The 26,644-nt window shown below is 35.4% G+C and overlaps 1 protein-coding gene across 1 annotated transcript in view; it reads left to right on the plus strand.

The window, feature by feature from the left end:
- Positions 1-26,644, plus strand: part of LOC148956649 (uncharacterized) — a 121,307-nt gene that overhangs the window by 32,588 nt on the left and 62,075 nt on the right. Inside the window, exons 2-4 of the mRNA XM_089086457.1 lie at positions 5,543-5,597; positions 13,222-13,386; positions 17,222-17,417. Coding sequence (XP_088942583.1) covers positions 5,543-5,597; positions 13,222-13,386; positions 17,222-17,417 — 416 coding nt within the window. The remainder of the gene's footprint in view (positions 1-5,542; positions 5,598-13,221; positions 13,387-17,221; positions 17,418-26,644) is intronic.

The following is a 26,644-nucleotide window of genomic DNA, read 5'->3' on the forward strand; positions in this document are numbered from 1 at the left end:
CCTTTAATTCGGGACAAAGGGCCATGAAGTGAAGCAGATCCTCACCATTTTCTCCACACATAGGGCATGAGTAAGGACCGTCCTTTACCCTCACACTCCCTAAATATTTCCTCCTTTCTCCAAGTGCTAGAAAATTACCCCTCCCTGATATTAGAAAATTACCCCTCCATTTAATTTCTTCACTATTTAAACCCGCTTTAAAATAAATATCATATCCCCAGACCTCCTTCCATTGCCGGTAAACGCCGAGGGACACCGAGGCTGCGACTTCACACTGCTGTTTCTGAATCTCCTGATCTTCAAGCACACCTTTTACTAATTTTGCTACATGTCCTACTTCCAGTTCTATCCTCTTCCCTTTATTCCAAACACCTGATAACCCGCAACTATTTAAGATTGATTTCACCTGGGAAGCCCATGAACTTTTCCTTCTATCTTGCAACACCTCCAGGTAAGCTGCATTTACTAACCTATTATTATGTAAACCAATCACCTTTTCCCAGTATCCTCTCATTCTAACCAATCTTTTTACCCTCAATGAAAACAATCTTAGATCACCCTTTAACACCAGACTATTAAATTTCCCGCTTAGCCCTAAAAGTCTCCTGAAATGTCCTAAATAAATTCTCTCTATTTTTCCCCTTTTTCAAACCCCCAAACTACCCCACCGTAACTCAATGCTGGGTCTACCTTCGTCCCAAAAATTATCTTCTGTAGCTTAATATCTGCCTGTCCTAGAGGCCTAAGGGGACTCTTCAATAACGCCCATGAAGCCTTCTGACCCTTCCAACTCGCTATTTGCACCGGATCACTCCACCTCCCTCAACTTGTAAACTTACATCCCAAATAAATAAATCCTTAACTTATTTCATCTCTTTCCCTTTAAAATAAAACTTGTTCTTTTCCCTTTCATCTTTTCCAAAAACTAATATAACTGATTTATCAATATTTAAAACTAATTTTTTACTCCCCAAATAACTATCCAAAATCTCTAACATCTTTTGAAAATCCGTAGCCGATTTCGCAAGCCTATATGCAAATAATGTCATCTGCAAATAATGAACAGAACAGCTCCAGTGACATTAATTTTAACATAGGAATATTTCTATTTCTAAAATACTCCTCAATATCATTAATAAAAAGAGAAAACAAACACGGTGATAGAATGCATCCCTGTTTAAGGCCTACCTTACTTAAAACTGGCCTAGAATAAGAAATGCCTACCTTCACTACTACTTTAACCACCTCATACATTTTCATTATAACTTCTACTAGTCTAATTGACAATCCTAATTTCACGAACACCCCTTTCAACATACTCCTTGAAACTTCATCAAATGCTCCCCTAATGTCCAAAAACGCCGTATATAGTCTATTTTCCCTATACCTCGTATATTTACTAACTAAAACCTGTAAACAAAATATTTGATCAATTGTACTATTGTTTTCCCTAAACCCTGCCTGACTTTCAATTAATCTACCTTTATATTGCAACCATTTATCCATCCTATTATACAGCACTCTACAAAACAAATTAATTGTGGAACTTCCTAAACTTGTTCCCCTGTAGTTCTTGTGCAGGTTTCTTTCTCCTTTCTTAAATAATGGGATCATAATCGATATCTGCCAATTTTGCGGCCCTAGAGGTGTACTTAGAATTGCCGAGAATATCAATGCAAGCACTGGCAGTATCCATGCCCTTGACCATTTCAACAGCTTAGTTGGTACTCCGTCGATGCCCGAAGCTAAGTTCCCTCTCGTGCTTTTCAAGGCGTGCCATATTTCCTCCTATCCAACCGGCTTCAGTAGTATAACGTCCTCTGAATCCAACTCAATATCGGCTGTCTCTTCTAAACTATCCATCTCCACATCACCTCTCTCTTCGTCCTCTTCGGTGTATATCTCTTTGTATTTTTTTTTCTAGGTATTCTGGCCAGATATCGGCGTGAGGGACTGAATCAGTCAACCTTCTATTTTCTGTTGATATCCTAATTAACTCCCAGAACTCCGTTGTATCATTCACGCTAAATTTATCACGTATTTTTTGGCTCTCTTCCTCTTCAAGACGTCTCTTCTTCAACTTAAGTAGCCTTTTATATCCCCTTCGCTTGTCCCTATAAACCCGCAAATTTTTTTCCAGATCAACTGTACTACTAGCCTTAAGCAATCTAAAAGGTACTAAAACCTCCTTCTTCTTTTGCTCACAATCCTTATCAAAAAAATTCATCAAACCAGAACTCCTACCATTTTTTCTCCTACGTGCCACCTTAGTTCCTATCTTATACAAAACCCCCGACAAAAAATCAACAGAACCTGCTATATCCCCTTCCCTTGCCATATCCTCGCTCTTCTGAATAAATGAATCCAGCCCTCTATCTTCAACTAGTACCTTTTTCAACTTCTCCTCACTATCATTATCAAACCTTAAATCTTCCCTCCATTCAAGCTTATTACCCATCTTTCCCTTAACCCCAATTTTTTTTTCCGGCTCTCAGCCCATCCTCCCCCTCCTAATTCAACCATAATAGGCACGTGATCCAACCCAGCCAGCGCCATCACCTCAAAATCCACACAACAAGAAAGAAGCCCCAGACTACCAACCCCATAATCTATAACACTAGGAGATTTACCCGAAAACATGTAAAATCCCCCACTCCTTTATCCTTCCCTGTCCTCCCATTCAAAATAACCCAATTCTGTCTACCAGAAAAATCCAATAATTTGTTACCCCAATTATTCTTTCTCCGATGACCATCCTTACTCGTCCTCCTCATAACCGACGGCTCAATCATATAAACTCCATTCATTTTTCTAGTTCTAGATCCACTTCCTTCTCACGGGCTCCTTCGTCCTCCCCTGTATATCCGTTAAAATCCCCTAGAAAAATAAAATAATCAGACGGAAACTGTTCTGAAAAACGATCCATATCATTTTCTAATATCTCACAGGTATCTTCATCACTAAAAGGGCCAGTTTCCGGCGGTAAATACACTGAACAAAAGATAAACGATTTAATACCTAAAGATACTCGCACCCATACTAGATTACATGAAATACTTCAACCGAAATGCATTTCGCCACCTTTTCGTTATCAATAATGCAACTCCTCCATAAGTTTTACCATTCTGCGATCGCTTTCTTTTTGATCCAAATTAAGAAAAACCTTCTATTCTCTCCTCTTTTTCCAGCCACGTTTCTACTAATGATACAACTGAAAAATCACGACATTTAAGAAGACACTCTACTTTAAGATACGAAAAACCCTGAACATTCCAATGCGCTAAATGACACTCGTAATTTGCGCCATGGCCCTGCTTATTCTATCAACTATCTGAGCCAATGGGTTGTGACGGGTTAAATAGCCGCCTAGGCTCCATGTTTTTAGGGTCGTCCGCTCTAACCGACTGGCTCTTCTGTCTTAGGTGGTCATCTGGGCTAATAATTTGTTGGCTGTTACGTTTGGGAGAATTGATAAGCAGATTGCTTATCAAAGCTATACGTAAAACACTGTTGACCAATATATAACTTTGTCCCTCTTAGTCTTGCTTCTCTATTTTCTCCTCTAGCACTCTAGGCTTTCGGCGGTTACGGATAGACAGTTCACGCTCTGTATAATCGGAACTAACACCAAGAACCGCCCTTTTCAGGTGAGCACTTCACCACAATATAATATCACGAAAGTAACCGCTTATGAACTTAACCAACACCGGTCGCGTGCATTGTTTAGCGTTTAGCCGAAAAATTTCTCTAATGTCTATCATTTTCAGCCCTAAATTTGGCACATGTAAGTTCAGTGCTTTCATTATATCTTCTCGTAACGAAGAACCTTTGTTTGCAGGGTCGAAATTATACAGAACTAAATTACACTTTTTAGACTCATTTTCTAGTCTTTGCAATTTTACGTTAGTAGCCGACATTTCAGCTTGCAAACTTAGGTAATCTTTCTTCAATTGTGAAGCATCCTCCGAGAACTTCTCTACTGTCGGATTAATTCACAACGAAATAGCAGATAGGTCGTTTCTAAGTTCTTGAACCTGCGACGAAACTATTTCTATTCTATTCAATTTTCGATTAGTTTCTTGTAGAGTTTCAAATAAATTAACAGAAGTCATAATTAATCCGGAAATATGGTTATAATAATTAGAAAGATTACTTATCTTTCTATGAGGGCCGAGACTCACAAATGCATCCGAGTGACTATTCCAGTGACTATAATTATTCTCACAAAATTTCCACTTAACATTGCAAGTCTTATAAAGTAAGATTTCAACTTAACATGACAATTCTTGTCAATAGGAACTGGTTTTTCAAGTTATTTCACTGCCTGTGTATTTAGATGTTAGCGGAATAAATGCTGAAATAATATAATATATATATATATATATATATATATATATATATATATATATATATATATATATATATATATATATATATATATATATATATATATATAGTATTGGATTTATTAAAGTTTAAAAAGGGGGAAAATGTATGTCATTAAATGTATTTTGTACAAATAGCAGTAGTAGCGTACAAATACTGCCTTTTGCTTAGTTTAACGTTCCCTACAACGAGTCCTTTACAATAAGTTTCAACTTCATACTCAAGCCATTCTTAAGATGTTGCTGATATCTTCACAACCTGCATACACACAGTTTGTTTTTATTCAGCTCATCTATAGCCTTAGTTGTAGCAGTATTCACAGTAGTAATAATAGGATTACTAGTATTAGTACCAGTACCGTAGTAGTAGGTTTAATAATAGCACTAACAGTAGTAATACGCACATATTGCCTTAGGATCAGCTGAACATCCCACTTATGAATCCCTAGAGGTTTCAACCTGAAAATATAAGCTTTTGCTATGATATTGCTGAAATGCCCTTTATATTGCTGTGTGCCAATAGCGTATATTAATCTAGTTCATCTTCCCCTCAACATTTCCTCAAACTTTCACCTTAATAGTCTTAGTCTTAGTATTCGTTGCAATAGAAGTAATAGTTTGAGTCGTAGTGATTGTTATATGGCAGTGGTCTTAGCAGTGGCGTGCGAATATTGTGTATTAGGTGTGATTTTAACTTAAAACATAACGATTTCTGCAACATAATATACTTGAAAAGTGTGTAAATCTCATTTACCGTTTCTGGTCATTTCTACTGTTATTGCAATCGGAGTAACAAAAAAATCTAGGAGGAACAAAACGCCTCACCCTTCCAATTGACGCGCCTGCAATCAAGATTTCAGCTTGTAGATTGTTGCATCCTAGCCATCTATTAATTACTTCAAACCAAAATCAGTAACTGAGTATTTAAGCTGGATAGAAGACCAGCCACATTATGGATACTTCCTTTGTGCCCAAAACATAAAAAATATAAAAGAAAGGAATAAAAAATCTAAAACATGTGGATGGAGCAAGATAGTTTGAAATAGTGCTTTTTGGAAAAATTAAATCAGGTAAAAATGTAAAAATCATGTGTCATGGCTTTGAAATAGCCATTTAGCCATTAAGGATCTGACAAGTAATGTATGACCTATTTTCAGGGAACAAGAAGAAGATTTCTGTCCAGTGTCTATTTCAAGCAATGCAAGTTACCATGTAAGTTTTGTGTTTGTTTTTACTCCATTATCTTACAAATCTGATTTTTGTTGTCTTCATTCCATGTTTAATTGTTTTGTTTTTACAATTCAGTTAAAACACTCAAGTCAAGGCTAAAGCATCTCTGAAAGTACTGAAGAACCTTTGAGAAGAGGTAGAGTCAGACCTTTGATTTTTTCAGTTTTGAAGAATTTTTTGCGATAAATTAAAGAAGAAGAAGAAAAAATAAATAAATGCCATGTTTAATACAAAATCAAAGGAAATCAGCTGTTGGGGTTTTGCCCCTTTTCGTTATTTGTTCTTCAAATAAATGACCCGTCCCCTTTTCTTAATTACATTTGCTTATAGTATAATTTCAAAGGACAGGCTGAATTCTCGTTGCTAAGTCAGTGGTGTTGCAATAGCCTAAGTAAACTTTCGGGCTAAAATCTATTTCTGTTTTTCTGGACTTGGTCATTGATAGGTAATGTTATTCAAAAAGTTCTTGGTTTTGAAGCTCTTATTTGTCTGATTGGCCAGGGTCAATCTAGGGTCTACCGCTACACCGGGTTTCTTTGTGTAAATATAGTGATTTCTTAGTTAGTTCGTTTTGTAGACTGCAAAGTATGTGTTATAGAGTACAGAGTACATGTTTTGTTGGAATTTACACTTGGAGAACAAAAATGAGTTATAATCTCCAACTGCGTGAGATTATTTTTCCCCAAAACAAGGCAGGGTAGGAAAAGAGTGCGTGATGTACCGTCTCAGTGTTTTTAAAAAGTGACGCATTATCAAAGTAATTTGTTCAAAGTAAAACATTAAAACTAAGATTTAGAAAATCAAATAAAATTTTTTAATTCATTATTTTTAATTCCATTTTTAATACCAATATATTGTAACCTTTATACTTTAAAACTGTAAAAAATTAAATCTGTTTCAAAGTGACAAGTAGATAAATACAATCACTCCTGGAAAAAGAAAATAAATGATAATAAAACACAAAAAACGTATCCGTTCAGGGGAAAAATACAAAAATTCCCAGCATTCCGTTCAGGGGAAACATTTCTGATTATAATGGCTTCATATATCAGCTCATGGGTACTCTTGCAATGCAAGCAAATGTTGACGGCATATTTTTTTTTTACCGAAATTGCCTCTTATTAAGTTGTTTTCCTTGTGTTTTCAATAAGTATACGAATTTTCTTGTGTACTAATTACTAATAAACAAATGCATATTTAGGATCACCATAAGAAGCTGATTCTTTGATTGAATGTTATCAATATTTAGGCTCTTATACTTTCGTTATTGACAAGGATCATTATTTACTTACAATTCATTACTATGAAGTTTGATGATTTTTTTTAACTCCAACCAAATCATATAAAAAAAATGTTTATGGGAAACTGGAAAGGGGTCACTCGGTCGCAAATTAGAACTTATATTTTCCTTATTAAGGTCAGAAGCGAAAGAAATCATCATCACTCTTGTCAAAGAAAAGTAAGAATAAGAAAAAGAAACCAAGAAGAAAATTGTTAGATCAAAAAGGGATTTCTTTTTCTAGACTGAAATAGCATATCTATCCCACAAGGAGTCTCATCCCACTGTCACCACATCTCTAAATCTTTTCAATGCAGAAAGTGTGAATGTCAGTGTAAAACATGGGTACTATGAACAATTCTATTCACAGCAACCCCTCTCTGAAAGCATACACTTCCAAATTTATTACAATGAGGACTAATTCATAGATTTACCATCCAAATTTATTGATTTAAAAGTGACGGTGAGAAAGAAGCCCAAAGGTACACCCTCATCCGACAATAAGGGGTTATCATATAAGAAAGGTACATTGTAAACTATATTTAATCAAATATTCTTCTACAAAGAGGGAAAACCTGTGAGAGCTAGCAACAATCTATCGTACGATGCAATCTACGTGAAACTTATATTGATGACTCCATTGACCTATAAGAAATTGAAAGGTCTGCCAGTGGGCTATGACTATAGATCAAATGTTGGTACTGACGGTGAACTCACTTGGCCAATGAGCAAGGAGTATCATTTAGTTGGTAGACTCAATCATGAAATATTCAATATATCCCAATGGATGCCCCCCAATTTTAAAATTGATATAAAGTTACCACTTGCACCGTCCAATTTCTTATTGAAAAAAACACTTGATGCAGCACCCGATGCTAATGTCAATCTCACCTCGGCAATACTTCATGTGCGAAAACAACAGGTTATGAGTTCTGTTGCTTTGGCAATTGAAAAACTAAGAGCCTCTGGAAATAATATCAAACTGCTCGTTCCTCACACAATCACCAATCAACGTCATATTGCCACTGGATCAAGTACCTAAGCCGATTCTTCATTTATCTATGTTGAATTTCCTTCGAAATTTGTCTTGGCTTTTTTAAAAAGTGCCAGTGCCATAGAATCGTGGACAATCTCGCCAAATGAATTGAACTATTTGGACTTTCCTCTCTTGTATGTAAGTAAATGGAATTCCTCTCTACAATTTGTCCTTTGATAAATCCTATAGGATCCTATATGAATTCACAATGCAATCCCTAGAGATTCTCAACTATATGAAAATGGTATAACCGATTCAATGTTCGCAAAAAGTCATGGTATCATTGTTTTGGACTTGTCTGGTACTCAAGATATGAGTATTGTCCGACCAGGTACTATACGTTTAGAGTGTACCTTTGACAAACCATTGACAGAGAGTGTAACATTTACCTCACTCAATCAATTTGGAACCTATTGGGAAATTACCCCCGACGGTAGTGTTCTATTAGACTTGGCACCATGAATACCCATCAAATAATCGATGTATTTAACATGGATCCTTTTACGTCCAAATACAAATCCTATTGTATACCCTCAGATTTCCTTGATTATATACATACTGTTAACAAAACCATTATCATTGTTAATAATAGTCCATCGACTGTGCAGACGGGCTATGCATCTTTCAAACGGCGAAGAATATAGAATTTTTTGATCCTCTTGGTCCACCATATGCATTCTACACACCACACATCAAAAACTACCTTGAAGGAAGTGGGAAAACAATTATTCAAAATTGAATGCGAGTGCAAGATTCTTCAACAAAAAGCTGTGGTTTTCATGCATTACTAAATTTCATTTTTCGATGTCGTGACTATACTGTCGGTGAATTTCTCAACATTTATGTACACAGTTCACGTTTGAATGACTTTCTAATAGAAAATATCCTCTCAGACCTGTATAATATTGATTTTAGTGCTCTAAGAATAAAGTGTTTTAATAATGTATGTGAATTTGTTTATTAATAAAATATATATATGTACTATAAAAAAAAAATCTTTTGTCTTCATTGTTTAGATTTCTTCTGCTTCTGTTTCATAGTCATTTAGGTCATAGTAGTTGTTGTCGACGACGATTAGTGGTGGCAGATCATTGGGATTCAACTTGTACTGATCCTGGCGTGCAAAGTCAGGGTCAGATTTTCCACAATATAGTGTAACTTCATTTTTGTTCAATCTCCTTGTGAAGTCAATGATACTATTACGATTCATATTGTAAAATTCACCTGTTTCTATCTAATTATTTGAAGTAATGTCGCACACAATATTCTCATATGAAGAATCACTTTCTGTAACAGCTAAATAAAAATCAGTAGGTTTATAATCATTACTACCATTGTCTTCACAATGATGACGCAAGAACCATACTCTCTTCATGTTTTTACAATTGAAACGTGCTCCAAATTCTTCTTCCCAATACAATTTAAATCCACGACGATACCAATCCCTTAGAAATAAACTGAAATCATGCTTAGGGTTCTTTCCAATCATGCCAGGGTAAGTATTTTCCCATTGGTAACACTTATGAAAATGACAATTAGAGCATAGATATTCTTTAGGATGAGAGTCACAAGTCTCTTCAAGACAGGTATTACAGTCCTTAATTTGTATAGCATATCCTTTATGTAATTTACACGGATTGCACAATCTACACTTTTCTTTATAGTCATCAACTGTAGTACAGTTCTCACATGATGACCAGCTGCCCAATGCATATAAACATAATGAACATGTATGATACATTTTTTCGATGGTGTCCGTCTCACTGCCAAAAAGAAACTGACTCAAAATCAATAAAAAAAATATTGTCTTCTAGGAGGAGGAGGATTAATCAAGTATCGTCACAAAAACTTGTTTCTTATTGTTTTAAATAATGAATTTGTAGGTAGTGGTTAAAACCAGAATCACAATGTCATTTTGTTTCGTTTTAATTATTACTTCAATAAATTGAGTAAATGCATTTGGTTCACAGCGCATAAGCTTCATACAATAGTCCAAAGATGGGGAATCAGTTCCCATTATTTTGTTAAGCATATCTAGAGAAAATATTTTATGTTGAAGAGATAATTCCAGAAAGTCATCATCTAACACTAAACATTTTTCCAATTTTACTAGATTCCGTAAGATCTTCTGTTTCTGAAATCCAATCATTTTCGTTCTTGATACTCCCACCACCAGCTATAGACTAAAATATCAATTGCAAATAAAATAAAAGTTCAAAATAGGGATAAAATCCTTTTTAATAGACAATGTATAATAAATGCCACAAAAAATACCAGATATTTCGGTCACATATACAGTGACCGTCATCAGTAGTAAAACTACTGATGATTGTCACTGTATATGTGACCAAAATATCTGGTATTTTTTGTGGAATTTATTATACACTGTCTATTAAAAAGGATTTCATCCCTATTTTGAACTTTTATTTTACCGTCATGGAAAGGCAGTGTGGTCTCCGAAATTATCTACATCAATTGCAAATTTCTACTTTTTGCATACTCTCAATACCTATTGGACACCCCCACTATAGAGAGAGAGAGAAAGTGGAGTAAACGATTATCTAGTGTCTAATCAAAAAAAAATATTATAAAAAAAACATTTTTATTGACAGAAATGTAATAAAAGAATATATTTTCACTCTCTTTATGTTAGGTGAGTCAATCCATTTTCCTCAATGTGCTTCATAACAACATTCAACCCATCTGTAGTCGTGATAAATACATTATATTCACTTTTGCGGCAAAGCATAATCCCTATTTATCCCTATTTTGAACTGTTATTTTATCGTCATGGAAAGGCAGTGTGGTCTCCGAAATTATCTACATCAATTGCAAATTTCTACTTTGTGCACACTCTCAATACCTATTGGACACCCCCACTATAGAGAGAGAGATAAAGTGGAGTTAGCGATTATCTAGAGTGTATAATAAAAAAAAAATATTGGACACCTATTGGACACCCCCACTATAGAGAGAGAGATAAAGTGGAGTTAGCGATTATCTAGAGTGTCTAATAAAAAAAAAATATTATAAAAAGAAAACATTTGTATTAACAGAAATCTAATAAAAGAATATATTTTCACTCTCTTCGAGTTAGGTGTGTCAATCTATTTTCCTCAATGTGCTTCACAACACCATTCAGCCCATCTGTAGTCGTGATATATACATTATATTCACTTTTGCGGCAAAACATAATTGTTCATCTGACTTAAATTTACTCTATGATATAACGTATCTGCCAGACATCTCATCCCACTCAAATGTAAGTCAGCAATCCTTTCCAATTTCAACTGATATATTGTGAGCTCTTGTCTTCATAACATCACTGTGATCTCCTTCGATGTGTAATATTTTAAAACTACTCATTTTCACAATATTTGAACGTTTATTTCTCCAATTTGAAACAATGTAAACTAATCAAATTCAATTTATTGACTGAGATACTAACTCAGGTTCGGGCTTTTTATGTCCAAGCTCGATGTCAGAGTAGAAGGTCAACGCCTATAATCATGCTACAATGAAACATCATGTCTAACATTAAAACATCCATAACAGCCTGAAAAACTATTAAAATCCATATATCCATACAATAAAACATCCATTCAAAAAAAAACCATCAACCATATAACAATACGTATAATCAATCATAAAGTAACACACATATTCAACCATATATCAAAACCATCCCTGCAATAACAATCAGACTCCCATACAATAAAACATCAAATATAACACCAATACAATGAACAATAAAAATTCATAAACATAAAACATCCATACAATAAAACATGTATGGATTCTCTATATGTCTGCTTGGAATGATAGTCCACTTGTATGGTGGGAGTACTGTCCGCTCTCTTTCATTGATACAGTAATGTCCCACCTGCCCGCTCTCTTTAATTGATATAATACTAGGGCCCGCTTGTATGGATTACCTATGGGCCCGCTTTTATGGATTACCTATGGGCCCGATTGTATTGATTCCCTATGGGCCCGCTTCCTTTAAATGATACATCACTACTATCACAAGAGGGATATAAGTGTTTTGAGAGAAGTGACGAATCGTATTATAAAAATATTTTCCTTTGATTGCAACACGGACAAAAAAATGCATTAGTCTTTTTGGAATTAATGATGAGAAATACAAAATACTGACAAAAATGTTGATTTCAATGTTACGCCTTGGACTCCTTAGCTCGCGCTTGAAATTTAAACTTTGTGTATTTTACTTTGAATTGGGAACTACAAAAAAGAAGTGGGAGGGCATTAGTATTTCCATAAGGCAAAAGAGCCTTTTGACACATTAGAAATAAACGCGTAGTGGATTAAGATCAGCGTTTTATACATGTATATGGGGGCACTAACATGCTATGAATTAATCTGAATGTCTCTTAAAAAAGCTGCCCCTAACTATTTTTCAAATCTCTTTTTTTCCCAAGCCACAAAAAATAAATATTGAACTCTATTCGTATAGTAGACCATTTGTATAGTATTCGTGTCAGTTTATGAGTTTCCCAAAGCTAGTTCAGTATTTTGTTCTATTTTATATATTAATTAGTGGGGTGTGGATCTGTTTCATTTGCTCATTCATTATCACTGATTCACCAATTAGGAACAATTCATATAAGAAAAGATATTTCCTAAAGAAGATTCATTCAAAAATCTTTCTTGCATAAATTGTCTTAAATGGTAAACTTAAGCTTGTTAAATTGTAAGTATTTCGAATTGTTATTAAACAGCTAAACAGAGAATGAAACTGAAGTTTTACATCTTGTCAAGATCAGGGGCGTAATTTTCTACAGGGCAGGGGGAGCAACTGTGCCGAGACCCCAGTTTATGCCCCTCCCCCAGCTAAAGTTTAGCGTCTTCAAAAATCCTTTCAAAACTAAGATAGGCCTACATAATTCAGGCATCCATAGAAACAGATCAGTTTTGTTTAGTATACCTTTATCTCTAAGGTACTAAATGGTTCGTTTTTAACTTGGTTATTTTCACTTGACATGGGAAAATCTGCTCCAGCTTTCACTGTGTGAACAAAATAGTCGATATGTAGAGAATTTGTATTTCGTGGAGCTGTTGTAACTTTAATTTCTAACAAGTAAACAAACCCCCCTAAACCCAGACATTACATTTTATTATTTTTATCAAGGTAAATAGAAAAACATCCTGGGAGAATAACTTTAAAAAAGCTCCATTATGGATCCCCTGCATCTATCCTTTGATGCTCTGTGCAGTCAATAGCTGTCATTCAACGGTTTCTAAGACATTTAATTTGTCTTTTTTACTTTTAGAATGATTTCTTACAATCGCTTCCAACTCTTGCGCCTTTAAGTGTTGACCGTTCTCACTGGTTGTCTCCGTCATCTTGTTATTCATCTTCTATTGACAGAGTAGGAATTGGGTTTGAAGCTGTTTTTGAAGAAAACGGACAACCGACTAAATCCTGCTCCTGGACGGTATAGCATGTGTACCTTTATTTTATTTTTAACATTTGCTGTTTTCTAATATATTTTTTCTTTATTTTAAGTTCTATTACGCCGAGGGACAAAACAAAGTTTTGTTGGCCTGAAAAATAAAATAGGTTATTTTAGTAGAAGTTCTTACACTGAGCTTGAAAACATTTTCTGTTTTTTTCTTTACCTACAGGGTTTAAGCTGTTAAGTTTTTGTAAAATTCAACAAAAATTAAGTTAGTTCATCGTTAAAGAGAAACAAATAAGTGCCTAAAATGAATTTGATGGCATTTTAAAATTAAGCATACAAAATGTCATTAGAAAGGTTCCTAAACAATTGTAAAAGAATGTTTCTAAAATTAAAAAAAGGTAATTAAAAAAACGAAATTTGCAACTCTATTGGTAAAAAAAAACTGCATAATGGAAAACCGGTTATATATTCATTTGCAGCTTCAGGCCGCAAAGGCCCTTTGCCTCATGACCCAATTAGCCACTGGGTCATAAATGCCCCACAGGGCGTTGTAATTGGAAATTGGGCGTGTCTTTCTTTTTTCCCTTTCCTTAGTAGTGTCAAATCAGAAGTTAACTCTGCAAGTTGAATTAAAATACGAGCTTGAAATTCGCATTGCATGTACAAAGACCCTAAATTTAGGAGAAAACTAAACTCACTTATACCCCACATAATTAAATTCACTAACTCTTGTGGTGACGTAACCAGGTTGTAGCCACTAGGTTTGGTGTATTGACCTGGTAGGGCCGAGACTGACGACCTAATTTATGGTCCTAATGACTATGGGTAGCCTGTTATTCTATGGGGTGGCCGAATCTTATTATAAGAAGACGACTCCTACTGAGCTTTGCGAGTAATATGTGCACTTGCGTCAACACAAAGCAATCCAAATTCCGTTAATGACCAGAGGTCAAAGATATGTCAGAACAAAAAGGCAGAATGCAACAAGCAACTGTTGCTTATATTCAATATGCCCAATCACGTATTCTATTCCAAAACAAGGACGTGGGTTTTTTTCTATTTCCTATTTCAACCTTCACATCCTGTAACTTAGGTTTACCTATAGACCCGTCTTCTCCTGTTGTCGATTCTCCAGTTAGCCTAGACAGAACAACTAGCATTGAAGATGTCCAAAGGTTTACCTACCAGGGCTCTACAATTTCCTCAGATGGATCGCTTCTCCCCGAGTTGCAAGCAAGGATATCGAAAGCTTCTGCCATCGGGAGGCTGAACCGTCAACTTTGGTGAAAACTGAACATCAGTCGTCAACTAAACTGTGGGTTTTCAAAGCCCTCGTCGGTTCGGTTATGCTTTTACGGAGCTGAAACATGGCATGCATCAACTACAGCACTTATGGCCATCGATGTATTCCAGACGAAGAGCCTGAGAAGGATAGGATGTCTAAGATGGTTTGATTTCATGAGTAATGAGAAGCTGCTGCAGCTCACCAAGCACTCTCGGTTTTCTACCCAAGCAGCTGTTCGTACCTTATGATGGTTTGGACACCTACTTCGAATGCCCCTGCACTTAACCGCCAAAATGATCTTTGACTTTGACCCTACGGAAGCCGATTTGAATTGACCCCGCGGCCGACCGAAGAAATGATGGTCCGACAGCTTGTCAGAGTTTCTTGTGATAGCAAACATCAGACCGAGCTAAGCGCAAATACTCGCACTGGACCGAAGCGAGTGAAGGAGGTAGGCGTCACTCTCTACGCTGAACAGCGCCTGGCAGGAGACCTAAGTCAAGTATCATAGAATTTAAATTATCTAAATTTTTTTTTTATTTCAGCTAAAATTGCTGTTTTGTTGAACAAAATTATAGAAATTGACACTTTTTTGTGGAAAATACTACTACTAACAACCACTGCAGCACCAAGCCACCTGAGGCCAATACAGCTACGCACACTCCTCCACCCCAATCTATTCAAAGCCTCCCTCTTTACATCCTCTAAGGAAGCTCCCATTTCCTTTAAATCTTCTTTTAAGACGTCCTCCACCCTAGACAAGGACGACCTGCTTTCCGTTTAGCCCTAGACGGTTGGCCGAAAAGAACAAACTTCGGCAATCTGTCATCCTTCATCCACACAACGTGCCCTAGCCACCTCAACCTTTCTTTCATTATAGCCCTAGAGAGCGGTATTGAACCTCATTTTTCATGCAGCCTATTGTTTGAAATACGGTCAGTCAGCCGGGTACCCAGAACAATCCTTAAGCAATTTCTCTGGAAAACATCTAGCAAATCTACATCCGTTTTTCAAAGCGCCCATGCTTCACAGCCATATTTGACTACTGTCATCACTATAGCTTCTAATATTCTAATCTTGGTTTGCAGACTTATCTTCCTGTTCTTCCAAACTTTTTTTAACTGGGAAAAAACACCCTCAGTCTTGGCTATTCTACTTTAAACATCTTCACTGCTCCCACTATCTTTACTAATAATACTACCAAGGTAAGTGAAGTTGTCCAATTGATCAATCTTTTCATTACCCAACATTACCTTTTCATCTTCACTTATTCCTATTTTCAAACCTATTCTAGCACTCTGAACTCCCAAAACCTCTAAAAGTTCATTTATTTTGCTCCCACTTTCCTCTAGGATGCTTAAATCATCAGTGTAATATAAGTCCAGAAGACTTTTTCCTCCCCATTTGATTCCGTGGTCTTCCATTGCCTTTGCTGTGCTCCTTAATACAAAGTTCATCAAAATTATCCAAATAAAGGGGGATAGAACACAACCCTGCTTAACTCCTGATTTAATATAAAACCAGCTGCTAACCTCATTTCCTACCTTAACCGCAGCAGTGTTATTCTCGTACATAGCACTAATCACTTTAATGTATTTGTCTGGCATGCCATACAAGGATTAACAAGGATAAGACATTTGCTAAGGCTCTTCTATCTACAGAATCAAACTCTTGTTCATAATCTATTAAACTGGGGATCAAATGTGTTTGAAGAGTCAGGCACTTCTCAATTATTAGCCTAAGATTGAAATTTTGGTCGATGCATCCTCTACCTTTTTTAAAACGGTACTGTTCTTCTCTTAAAACTTTGTCTACGGCATCTCTCAGTCTAAAAAGTATAATGTTATACTAAGTAATTTGCTACCTACAGAGACCAGACTAATGCCTCGATAATTATCAAACTCACTTTTGTCACCTTTCTTATAATATGGCTTAATTAAGGTTTTCTTAAAATCATTTCGTACTTCCCCTTTTTCAAAAATCATATCCATAATCTTCGGTAATTTATTTCTAACCTCAGAGTCACCATATGTAAGAAACTCATTTACTACCCTTTCGGCACCTGGAGCCTTATTATTTTTTAATCCTTTTAGTACTGTCGTTAATTCTTCATCTTAAAACAGATCTTCCTTCACATCCAAGGTATCACAATTTTTTTCATTTTCCTCTATATCTTTTCCTGTAACTCTATCTCGGTTTAACAAATTCTCAAAATGTTCTGCCCATCTCTATTTAATTCTTTCCCTATAGCTAATTGTGGCCCCATTATTGGTCACTATATAGTTCCTTTAAATTATATATATATATATATATATATATATATATATATATATATATATATATATATATATATATATATATATATATATATATATATATATATTATATATATATATATATATATATATATATATATATATATATATATATATATATATATATATATATATATATATATATATATATATATACATTTCTGGTTACTACGGATCTTGATTTGCTGTTTACTGCGATGCAGCTAGTATTGCATCAAAGGATTTTTTGTGTTCTAATAAATTAAATTGTACTTTCTCACTTTTATAGCACTCATCTGCTCTGAAGCGTCTGTACGTGAAAGATGGCAATGCAATTCCGTTTAACCTTAAGGTAACGGGCTGCGCTCCGCGTGTCTTTGAGAACCTTTTCGTTCGAGTTCAGCTTCAGTTTTCTGACTCTCAGTTTTCACAGGATGTCGTTGCTCGATGCCCATTTCATACGATTACTGATCGCGTTGACTCGTGTAAGAATTACTAATCTTCCCTTGTCTGTATGCTTAGCTATTTTTTATACTTAGTGTTTCTATTATAATACTATTTACTGTTTAGTCCATATCTGGAGGACGACGGAATTTATGTACATATCTTTTGTTTTCTTCTTTTGGAAGCAGTTCCACCCTGGTTTATGCAGCTAACATTTTTCATAAGAAATATATTCCGTTCATAAGGATTCTATCTGGTATGTGGGTCATACTTCAACAACCTTCTACGAGGGTAAAGTACCGTTCATTTCGTGCTATCACTCTGCATCCTAAATATTAACAGTTCTTGTACCAAATTAGTCTTCTGAGTCTATGATTGTATAGATATATATACATATATATATATATATATATATATATATATATATATATATACATATATACATATATACATATATATATATATATATATATATATATATATATATATATATATATATATATATATATATATATATATATATATATATATATATATATATATATATATATATATATATATATATATATATATATATATATATATATATATATATATATATATATATATATATATATATATATATATATATATATATATGTTGCTTAATTTTCTTGTTTTGTTTAGTAAACTTTAATTTATATGAAATAAAAGACTCCCTTGGGTGGGTTTTATGCTATGTTGTTTTTTGCATCACGGCTCTCAGAGATTCCATACTGCTTTTGTTCAACATTCGGTCTGTTCTTGATGATTCTATGTGCATTTTATTGGGTTTATGTTTCTGCTCACTGATGCAGAACATTACTCTTTTCATTTTCCCGCTGACCGTGTTAGGATACACTCTTATTCAACTGCTTCGACTTTGTAGCATTAATAAAGAAAGCGATTCTTCCCTTGTTTTGAATTTTTCTTCTACCATTATAACACTCGGACCTCTTGGTTTTATTTCTCGTTTTGTGTCCTGCAATATGCTTTTTTTTGTCTGATCTCGGCTAATATTCATGCTTACATTGTTTTTCGTTTTTCATGTTTTTTTTTTTTTTTTTATGGATAAAAGACTGAACAAAAAAAGCACGTTCTTCTTTACTTCAATGCAAGTAGTAACATTAAAACTTAAAACAAACGTTACCTTTATTTTGTGGAATGGGACTGCCGCCCAATCAACCCTTTCCAAACTGTGCTAAAGTTTAACTTGCACTTTACAGGAAAACTTGTCAGAATGCAGTGAATATGGTGCGTTGATGTTTAAAAATGTTTTATTTACCCAAACGTTTGGATCAAAACTTTAAACTATTTTGACTCGGTAGGAGGGCAGCAACCTTTTCCCATCATAATGACAGCAATGTAAATATATGCTCTTTCAAACAGTTCGTTGTAACGAACTGTAAGCAAGGAGCGTATACTTAGTGTTTTACTTATATCTTTTGCAGAGTATCTTTTGCTACTTGAAATATAGTTTTGAACTAACATTTCCGTTGAGTGACTCTTATCGCAATTTTTGTTGGTCACTGTTTTGGTATGTTCACCTTTAAGAATATTGTTGGGCAAGGAAGAGGAGGTGGGGGGGGGGGAGCTTGAAATGCCCAAAAGTGAAATTTCAGGTAATAAAATTTATGTTACTCTAAGGGGCAATAGAGAAATTAAGTTGATTCAGTTAAACAGAAATTAGGATTGGTTATTTTTGCCAATCCTAATCTTTGGGCCATGTCCCTCAGCCTATATACCCTCGTGCAACTCAACCATCGTACTTAAATAGGGCAAATCACAAATTAGAATCTTTACATTTTCAACCTTGTTACATATTACATACCTACCTTGTTACATGTTACATGTTACATATTACATATAAATTACATATTACATAATATAAATCATATAAATTACATATTTCCTTTATATAAATTACTGTCAAGATGATTTATAAAAATGCTCTGTTTTGTTGTCACAAAAACAAAGAAAATCGGACGTCATAAACTCTTAAACACAGGTTTATTTCTCTTTTTTATGTCTGTTAATGGGAGTTCCCTTCACCCTGTCAATTTCTAACGGTCTAAGCGTTTACCCCCCGCCCCCGCGGCAAATTTCCCCTCCTCCCCCCACGGAAACCTTATCGCCTGGAAAATACCCCCCTCGCGGCAATTATGGTTTTTAAAAATTAAAAAAACTTCTTTGAGTCCTGTTATTTTTTAGTTTAATTGAGAAGTTCCAAGGGAAGTGGAAAAGAGGAATTTATGTGTAAATCTTGCCCCCCTTTGCCTCCGTGCAAATACTTTCTTCTCATGAAAGATCCTCCAGAAAACCCCCCAACAAAAAATTTCCGTATGTTTCACAATGACAAATACTATCTGTAAGCAATAGACAAATAAAAAAAAAATTAAAAAGGAACTGAAACCTCTGCAATGGGGTTATCTGATTTTTTTTGTAGCTAGAAAGAGAGGGAGATACCTCAAAGGGTGCATTTTGATGCCAAAACATCTCAGCTCTCATTCAGCCTTCACATAAATACAGAATTAGCTCTAAGGGAGAGACGAGAGGAGGATTGAGGTAAAATTGTTTGATAGTCTCCAGGCATTTCTAGTGTTTTTTTTTATAAGCTGAAAGTGATTGGAGAACTAACCAACCGCGAGAGGTATTTTTTTTTGGAGGGGGGGGGGGAGATTTTCCAAGGGTATGTATTTTCTGGGGGGGGGGGTATTTTCCGTGAAATGTTATTTTCCGCGGGGTATTTTCCCTAAAGGATGTTTTTTTGTGGGGGGGGGGGGGGGTAAACGGTGGCTCTCACCGTCTACATACTGTAAATTTTTTTACCACTTTACTTATTTTGTTGTTTTCATTTTGTGGTATTTTCTACGCTCGTGGTTGTTCATCGTTTGGTTTGAAAAAGGTTAATTACCTGCTTCGGTGGAGCTGACACAAAAGCTACTTTCTCTTTGTGTTTGGGAACTTTTGGTTTGATTTTTTTTTTTTTCTTACGTAGATGTATCAGGCCTTTCCTGAACGATGAGTAATAAAAATCTGTGCTGAAAATATCGGAACTTTGAGAATTTAGATAAAAAAAAAATCACTTTTTGTTGCGCTTTCTGTAAATTAATTAAAAAGATTCTTTCGAAAAACAGTTTTTCAAATCAAACAGTTCGTGGTAACGTACGGTAAGTAAGGAGCGACCCGGCTCAATGGTAACCGAAACTCTAGAAAACGGTATTTTGATACCAATAGATACATCAAAAGAATCAAATTTTAATGCTGATTTCAAATATATAAGTTTCTTTGGGAGGATCTTTCCATGAAGGAAGTTTTCATGGGGGAAGGGACATTGCTATGAAGGGGACGCCGGATTTCCCAGCATTATTTAAAAAAAGATCAGAAATTAAATATAAAAAAAACAAGTTTTTCAACTGCAACAGAAGCTACATCAAAACTTAAAACGAACAGAAAATATTACATATATGATTGGGTTCACCCCCTAGTCAATACCTTGCTCTTTAAGCCAAAGATTTTTTAGTACTTTCATAAGAGCTATTTATTCTAATTAACAGCCTTTGTGATTAAGCGGTCATTTTTAAGGAATTGGAACAAAATTCGAACTTTAGCTTAAAGAGCAAGGTATTGACTAGGGTGCGAACCCCTTAATATACGTATTAAAAATACATGAATATATAAGTTCGTTACATAAGTTAATTCGTAAGTTACGTATATTTATTACTAATAAAAACGTTCGTAAATAAAATTAAACAAGTTTCGAGAAAGCCATTTAACCAAATAAAAGTAAATTAATGTGCAAATTTTGTTTTAACTATTCATGTACGGTGACCCAAGATCAAAACCTGCAATAATTCAAAAACGTTCAAAAATTAAATAAAAAAAAAATTTTAACCGAAAGTAAGGAACGACGTTAAAACTTAAAACGAACAGATATTATTCCGTATGTGAAAGGGGATGTCCCCTCCTCGACGTCACGCTCTTTACGCTAAAGTTTGACTTTCTCACAACTCTTTTTTTTCAAACCATAAAAAACTTTAGCGGAAAGAGCGAGGCGTTGAGAAGGGGACAGCCCCATTCATATACGGAATAATTTCTGTTAATTTTAAGTTTTAACGTCGTTCCTTACTTTCAGTTAAAAAAAACTTGTTTTTTTTATTTAATAAAAATAAAGAGCCATGTTAAACCAAAGACTAGCATAAATGAATTTCTATAATATTTCAAACCCAAAATGATCAGAAATTACAAAAAAAAAAAAAGAAACCCAAAACGAACAGAAGTTAAAGGGGGTTTTGGGGAAAACAAAAAAAGGGGCTATAGAGTTACATGCTGAACCCCCGTTCTAACCAACGCCCAATTAACTCAAGCCTCCTTTAACCCAACCCTCATTTAAATCAAATCCTGAACCTAAGCCAAGGCCTAAAAATAAGTTTGAACTAAGGCCGATTAAAAGCTCAAAATATATTTCTCGCTTCATTTGCGGTTTCTAATTTGTATTACTCATCAGTGTAGCCCCTAAACCCTCTAAATTGAATGAAACCTTCTGGATTGGGCCTATCACCAAAAGCATGGCCCAATAAAGGGTTTGTTTTGGTTTTATTGCAAACTTTGAACTTTTCCTTAGTTCGAAGTCCCCCATCCACAACTAATCCAGAAAAGTCTAACTTATTAATGGGAGCCGTTCTTGAGATATTGCTGTGTAACCCTTTTGAGAAGGTGCATAAACATAGTCAATTTGATTCAGTTCAATATCCGCCGACATATTCCTTGACAGCTTCACCTTAATACCCTTAGCTTGCGTAGTAGCAGTAGTAAAATTAGTAGCAGTATGCACATAGCACCTTTTATTTTCTTCAACATTTTTTCAACACACCAAACTGTCCCTAGGATATTGCTGATGCGCCCTTTTGAAAACCTGTATACAGATGACGTAATTTGATTCAGTTCCCCTTCCACCCTCATTATTCCCTGAAAATTCTACCTTCATACCGTTTATTACCGTTAGGTACAGCTGTAATGGTAGTCCTAGTAATAGTATTAATAGTAATAGCACTAGTGCTAGTAGCAGCAGTAGTATTAACATATTGCCTTTTGGTCAGCTGAAGATTCCTCTCATCAAGTTCTAGATGCTTCAATTTAATACAATTAGCCGTAGCCATCCCATTGCCGATATATTCTTTTGATAACATATATGTTTATGTAGCTCCTTAATTTTCATCTTAATACTTTTAGTTTACAAACGGTTGCAATAGAAGTAGCAGTCGAACTAGTAATAGTAATTGTTGCACTAGCAATAGTAGTAAATGTAATTAAAATAGTAGTAGCATTAGGATTAGCGTGCACAGGGCCGGATTTAAAGCTTTGACACTTAAGAACCAAGCGTTTTGGCCGCTCCGTTTTTGCAAGATTTTCGGGGCTATTCCCAAAAATTCGGGGCAAATGGAAGCAATTAACAGGAACCCAACTGTAAGCAAAAAGTGATGAAACAGAGGAGTAATACTGAACTCTTAGCCACCATTCTTGGGAGAAATCTTACAGTTTATAAATTACCACGGAATTCCTGTGTCGTTTTAAAGTCACTTTTCTGTGAATAGGCAGCGTGGCGGCAGAGTGCACTTGGCGACGATAAATCACATCGGTCCAGTTTTTGTCAAGAAAAAATTACTCAGTGATAATTTATTGCTCCCCCTGGAATTATACGGCCCTAGATCCGGGCCTAGGGACCTAGTGGTAAATCCAGGCCTGAGCGTGCACATATTTCCTTTTGGTGAATTGACTTTACTTTTAAGCACTCTCTGAAAGTTCCAACTTAATACACAAATCCCTTTTTGTGATACGCCATTTTGAAAATCTGCATGCACACTAGTGTCAAATACCCCATTCTATCAAATTTTCAACTTGATATGCGTAGTCTTAATAGTGCTAGTTTAATAGTAGTAAAGATCGTAGTAGGGGCAGCAGTAGTAATAATAGTGTTGAATTAGTAGTAGTAGCAACAGTAGTAGCAGCAGTATTATTAGCAGTAGTAGCAGGTAGATGTCCCAGAAGTTTCATCTTGATACGCTATGCCGTTCCAAAAAAAATTGCTGATACGCCTGTATCAGCAATCTGTATGTTATTGCAATTTACCAATAGGTAAAATTTAAGGTTTTCATAGAAGGGATGGTCGTAAAAACTTGGAAGGAGGCTCATTCGATTTGAAATTGAGAGTTCAAGTTCAATTTTGAAGAATCAGAGGACAATCAGCCTTTCACTCTTAACCGACATCCCCCCCCCCAAATACATTCGATCAAAATAAAAATAAACATTTTCTTCAAAGTAGTCTAAAGGTCAAATAACCATGCCTTTTGGGTTAACAACCCCACCAGCACCATCTGGGGCAAGGGCTGTAAGTTTGAGCTAGTTGCTCCTTGCTAAGACACAAGGTTTTTGTAGAAAAAATTTGTGTATGAAATTTGGGGGTGGGGGCTCATTTGATTGGAAATCATAATTTCTAGTGCACTTTTTTAGATTAAAAGTGATCGGAGGGCTTCCACCCAACCCTATTTTTTTCCAAAATACATCCGATCTAAATTTTGAGACGGTCATTTTATTTAAAACAGTTCAAAGGTTAAATAAGTATGCCATAGTTAAATAACTATTGTTTACAACCCTCAGCCTCTGGTGCAAGGGCTGTAAGTTATACAAGTTGCCTGTTGTTAACATATAAGTTTTTCTTATGAAGAAAAGATGGCATGTTTGATCCTATAAATGAAAAAAAGCATGCAGCACTAAAGTCAAACCTTAGGGAAATGTCAAGAAGAATGCCAAACAAAATCAAAAAGCATTTATTCCTTTATTGGTTGTGAAAAGGAAATACCAGGAACATTTACAATGGCTTGTTCGAACAATTTACATTGTTCGGAGAATATTTAGGAGGATCTTCAACTAAATCAAGAGGTACTATGTGCATCCAGTTTTAAAAGGCATTGTATCTGCAAAGAATTAAAAACAGCTAAAGGTATAAGCCCGAGAGTATGAAGTTAAAACCTTCAGGGCATGTTGAAGAAATGTTGAAAAAAATTCGGAGTGCAAACAGTCCCCCTCCCATGTCCTTTTTAGTTGCAATCTTCTCAAAGACATCTGATCAAAATTTTTTATCTAGATTGACAAAGGTCAAATATTTTCAACACATATGTTTATTACTTAACGTCCAAAAGATCTGATTCATCTGAAAAATAGAGTAATAAATCAGCTTTAATGGTTTGTGACATCGGATCTTCTTTTTCTTTTGCAAAAATAAAACAAAGCTTTTTCGTGAATACTTTTGACAGGCGTTTATATCATGAATTTAAGAAACAAACAATTCCAACAAGGTTGAACATGTAAAGATTCTAACTTGTGTTTTACCCGATGTAGGTACGGTGGTTGAGTTGCACGAGGGTTCAGTTACACGACGGTTCAGTTGCACGGTGGTTCAGTTGCACGGTGGTTCAGTTGCATGGTGGTTCAGTTGCACAGTGGTCAAATTGTGCGGTGGTTCATTTGCACGGGAGTTCAGTTACCCAGGGGTTCAGTTACACGAGGGTTGCTTTACATGGGGGTTCAGTTAAATGGGGTTGAGTTGCACGGGGGTTTAGTTACACGAGGGTTAGTTAAATGGGGTTCAGTTGCCCGGTGGTTCAGTTACACGAGGGTTCAGTTGCACGGGAGTTTGGTTATACGGGGGTTCAGTTGCACGGTGGTTCAGTTACACGGTGGTTCAGTTACAGGCGTTCAGTTGCTTGGGGTTCAGTTACACGCACACCTTTTTTTTTAGGGCTGATCTTATCGAACCAGTGATCCTAGTAGATTGGGAGAGGGCTCATTTGATCGGAAATCAAAAGTTCTATTGCCCTTTTTCAGTGACCAAAAATATTGGAGGGCAGCTAGCCCCCCTCACACGTCCCTTTTTTCCCAAAGTTGTCTGATAAAAATTTTGGGATAACCATTTTGTTCAGCAGATTTGAAAGAACTAATAACTTTGTCTTTGAGGACGACTTGACCCCTACAGCCCCCCGGGGAAGGGCTGCAAGCTACGAAGTTTGCCCATTGTTCACATATAGTATTTGCTATTGGAGAGCGTACAGATATTTTTTGGGGGGAGGAGGATGGAGTATGTGGGAGGATCTATCCATGAAGGAATTTTTCGTGGGGAAGGCAATTTTCCATGGAGAGCTGGATCTAGCTGGATCTATAAGCATTGTTTTAAAAACTATCAGAAGTTAAATTTAAAAATACAAGTTTTTTCGACTGAAAGTAAGGAGCAACATTAAAACTTAAAACAAACAGAAATTATTAGGTATAAGGCGGGGGGTTGCCCCCTCCTCAATGCCTCGTTTTTGACGCAAATTTTTTTTTTCAGAACTTTAAAAAAAGCTTATTATTCTAATAAAACGGGCTATGTGTTTCAGGAGTCATTCTTAAATAATTGGAACAAAAAATCCAACTTTAGCGTAAAGATTGAGGTATTGAAGAGGACAACCCCCGTCATATGTGTAATAATATCTGTTCGTTTTAAGTTTTAATGTTGCTCATTACTTTCAGTTGATAAAACTTGTTTGTTTTTTTATTTAATTGAATTTATAACGATGTAAAAAAGCGTCAAAAATATATTTTTTCCTGTTTATTTGTGTATGAAGAAAATTAGAGACTGGATGATGACACCCCTTAAAAGAAACTTACCCCCAATTGGAAGTGCGTCCTTGGAAACTAGTAGATTTTAAAAGGTTTTTCAATGGTTCAACCAAATAGCTAATTCATTCATCTGATGACACTTGGACCTATTTGACACAATATGGCTGATAATGGCAGTTTATCTCTTGTATCTTTTGCAGAGCATCTTTTGCTACTTGAAATATAGTCTTGAACTAACATTTCCGTTGAGTGACTCTTATCGCAATTTTTGTTGGTCACTGTTTTGGTATGTTCACCCCTAAGAATATTGTTGGGCAGGGAAGAGGAGGTGGGGGGGGGGGAGCTTGAAATGCCCAAAAGTGAAATTTCAGGTAATAAAATTTATGTTATTCCAAGGGACAATAGGGACAATTTTAACATTTCATTTTAAGGTTAGTTCTTCTAGTAATAAATGAAGGGTTATCATTCATGTGTCTTTCTTTTTTGCCCTTGTTATTGTAAATTAATTCATTTCAATCAGTCTAATACAAGAATGCACAAAATAGTAAAGAGCATAAGTATTTCATTCTTTCGAGAAAGTGTACATTAGAACCAC

This window comes from Artemia sp. Qi Xiang Cuo, chromosome 1 (assembly GCF_049724085.1).
Source record: "Artemia sp. Qi Xiang Cuo chromosome 1, ASM4972408v1, whole genome shotgun sequence".
In the NCBI taxonomy this organism is placed as follows: Eukaryota; Metazoa; Arthropoda; class Branchiopoda; order Anostraca; family Artemiidae; genus Artemia; species Artemia sp. Qi Xiang Cuo.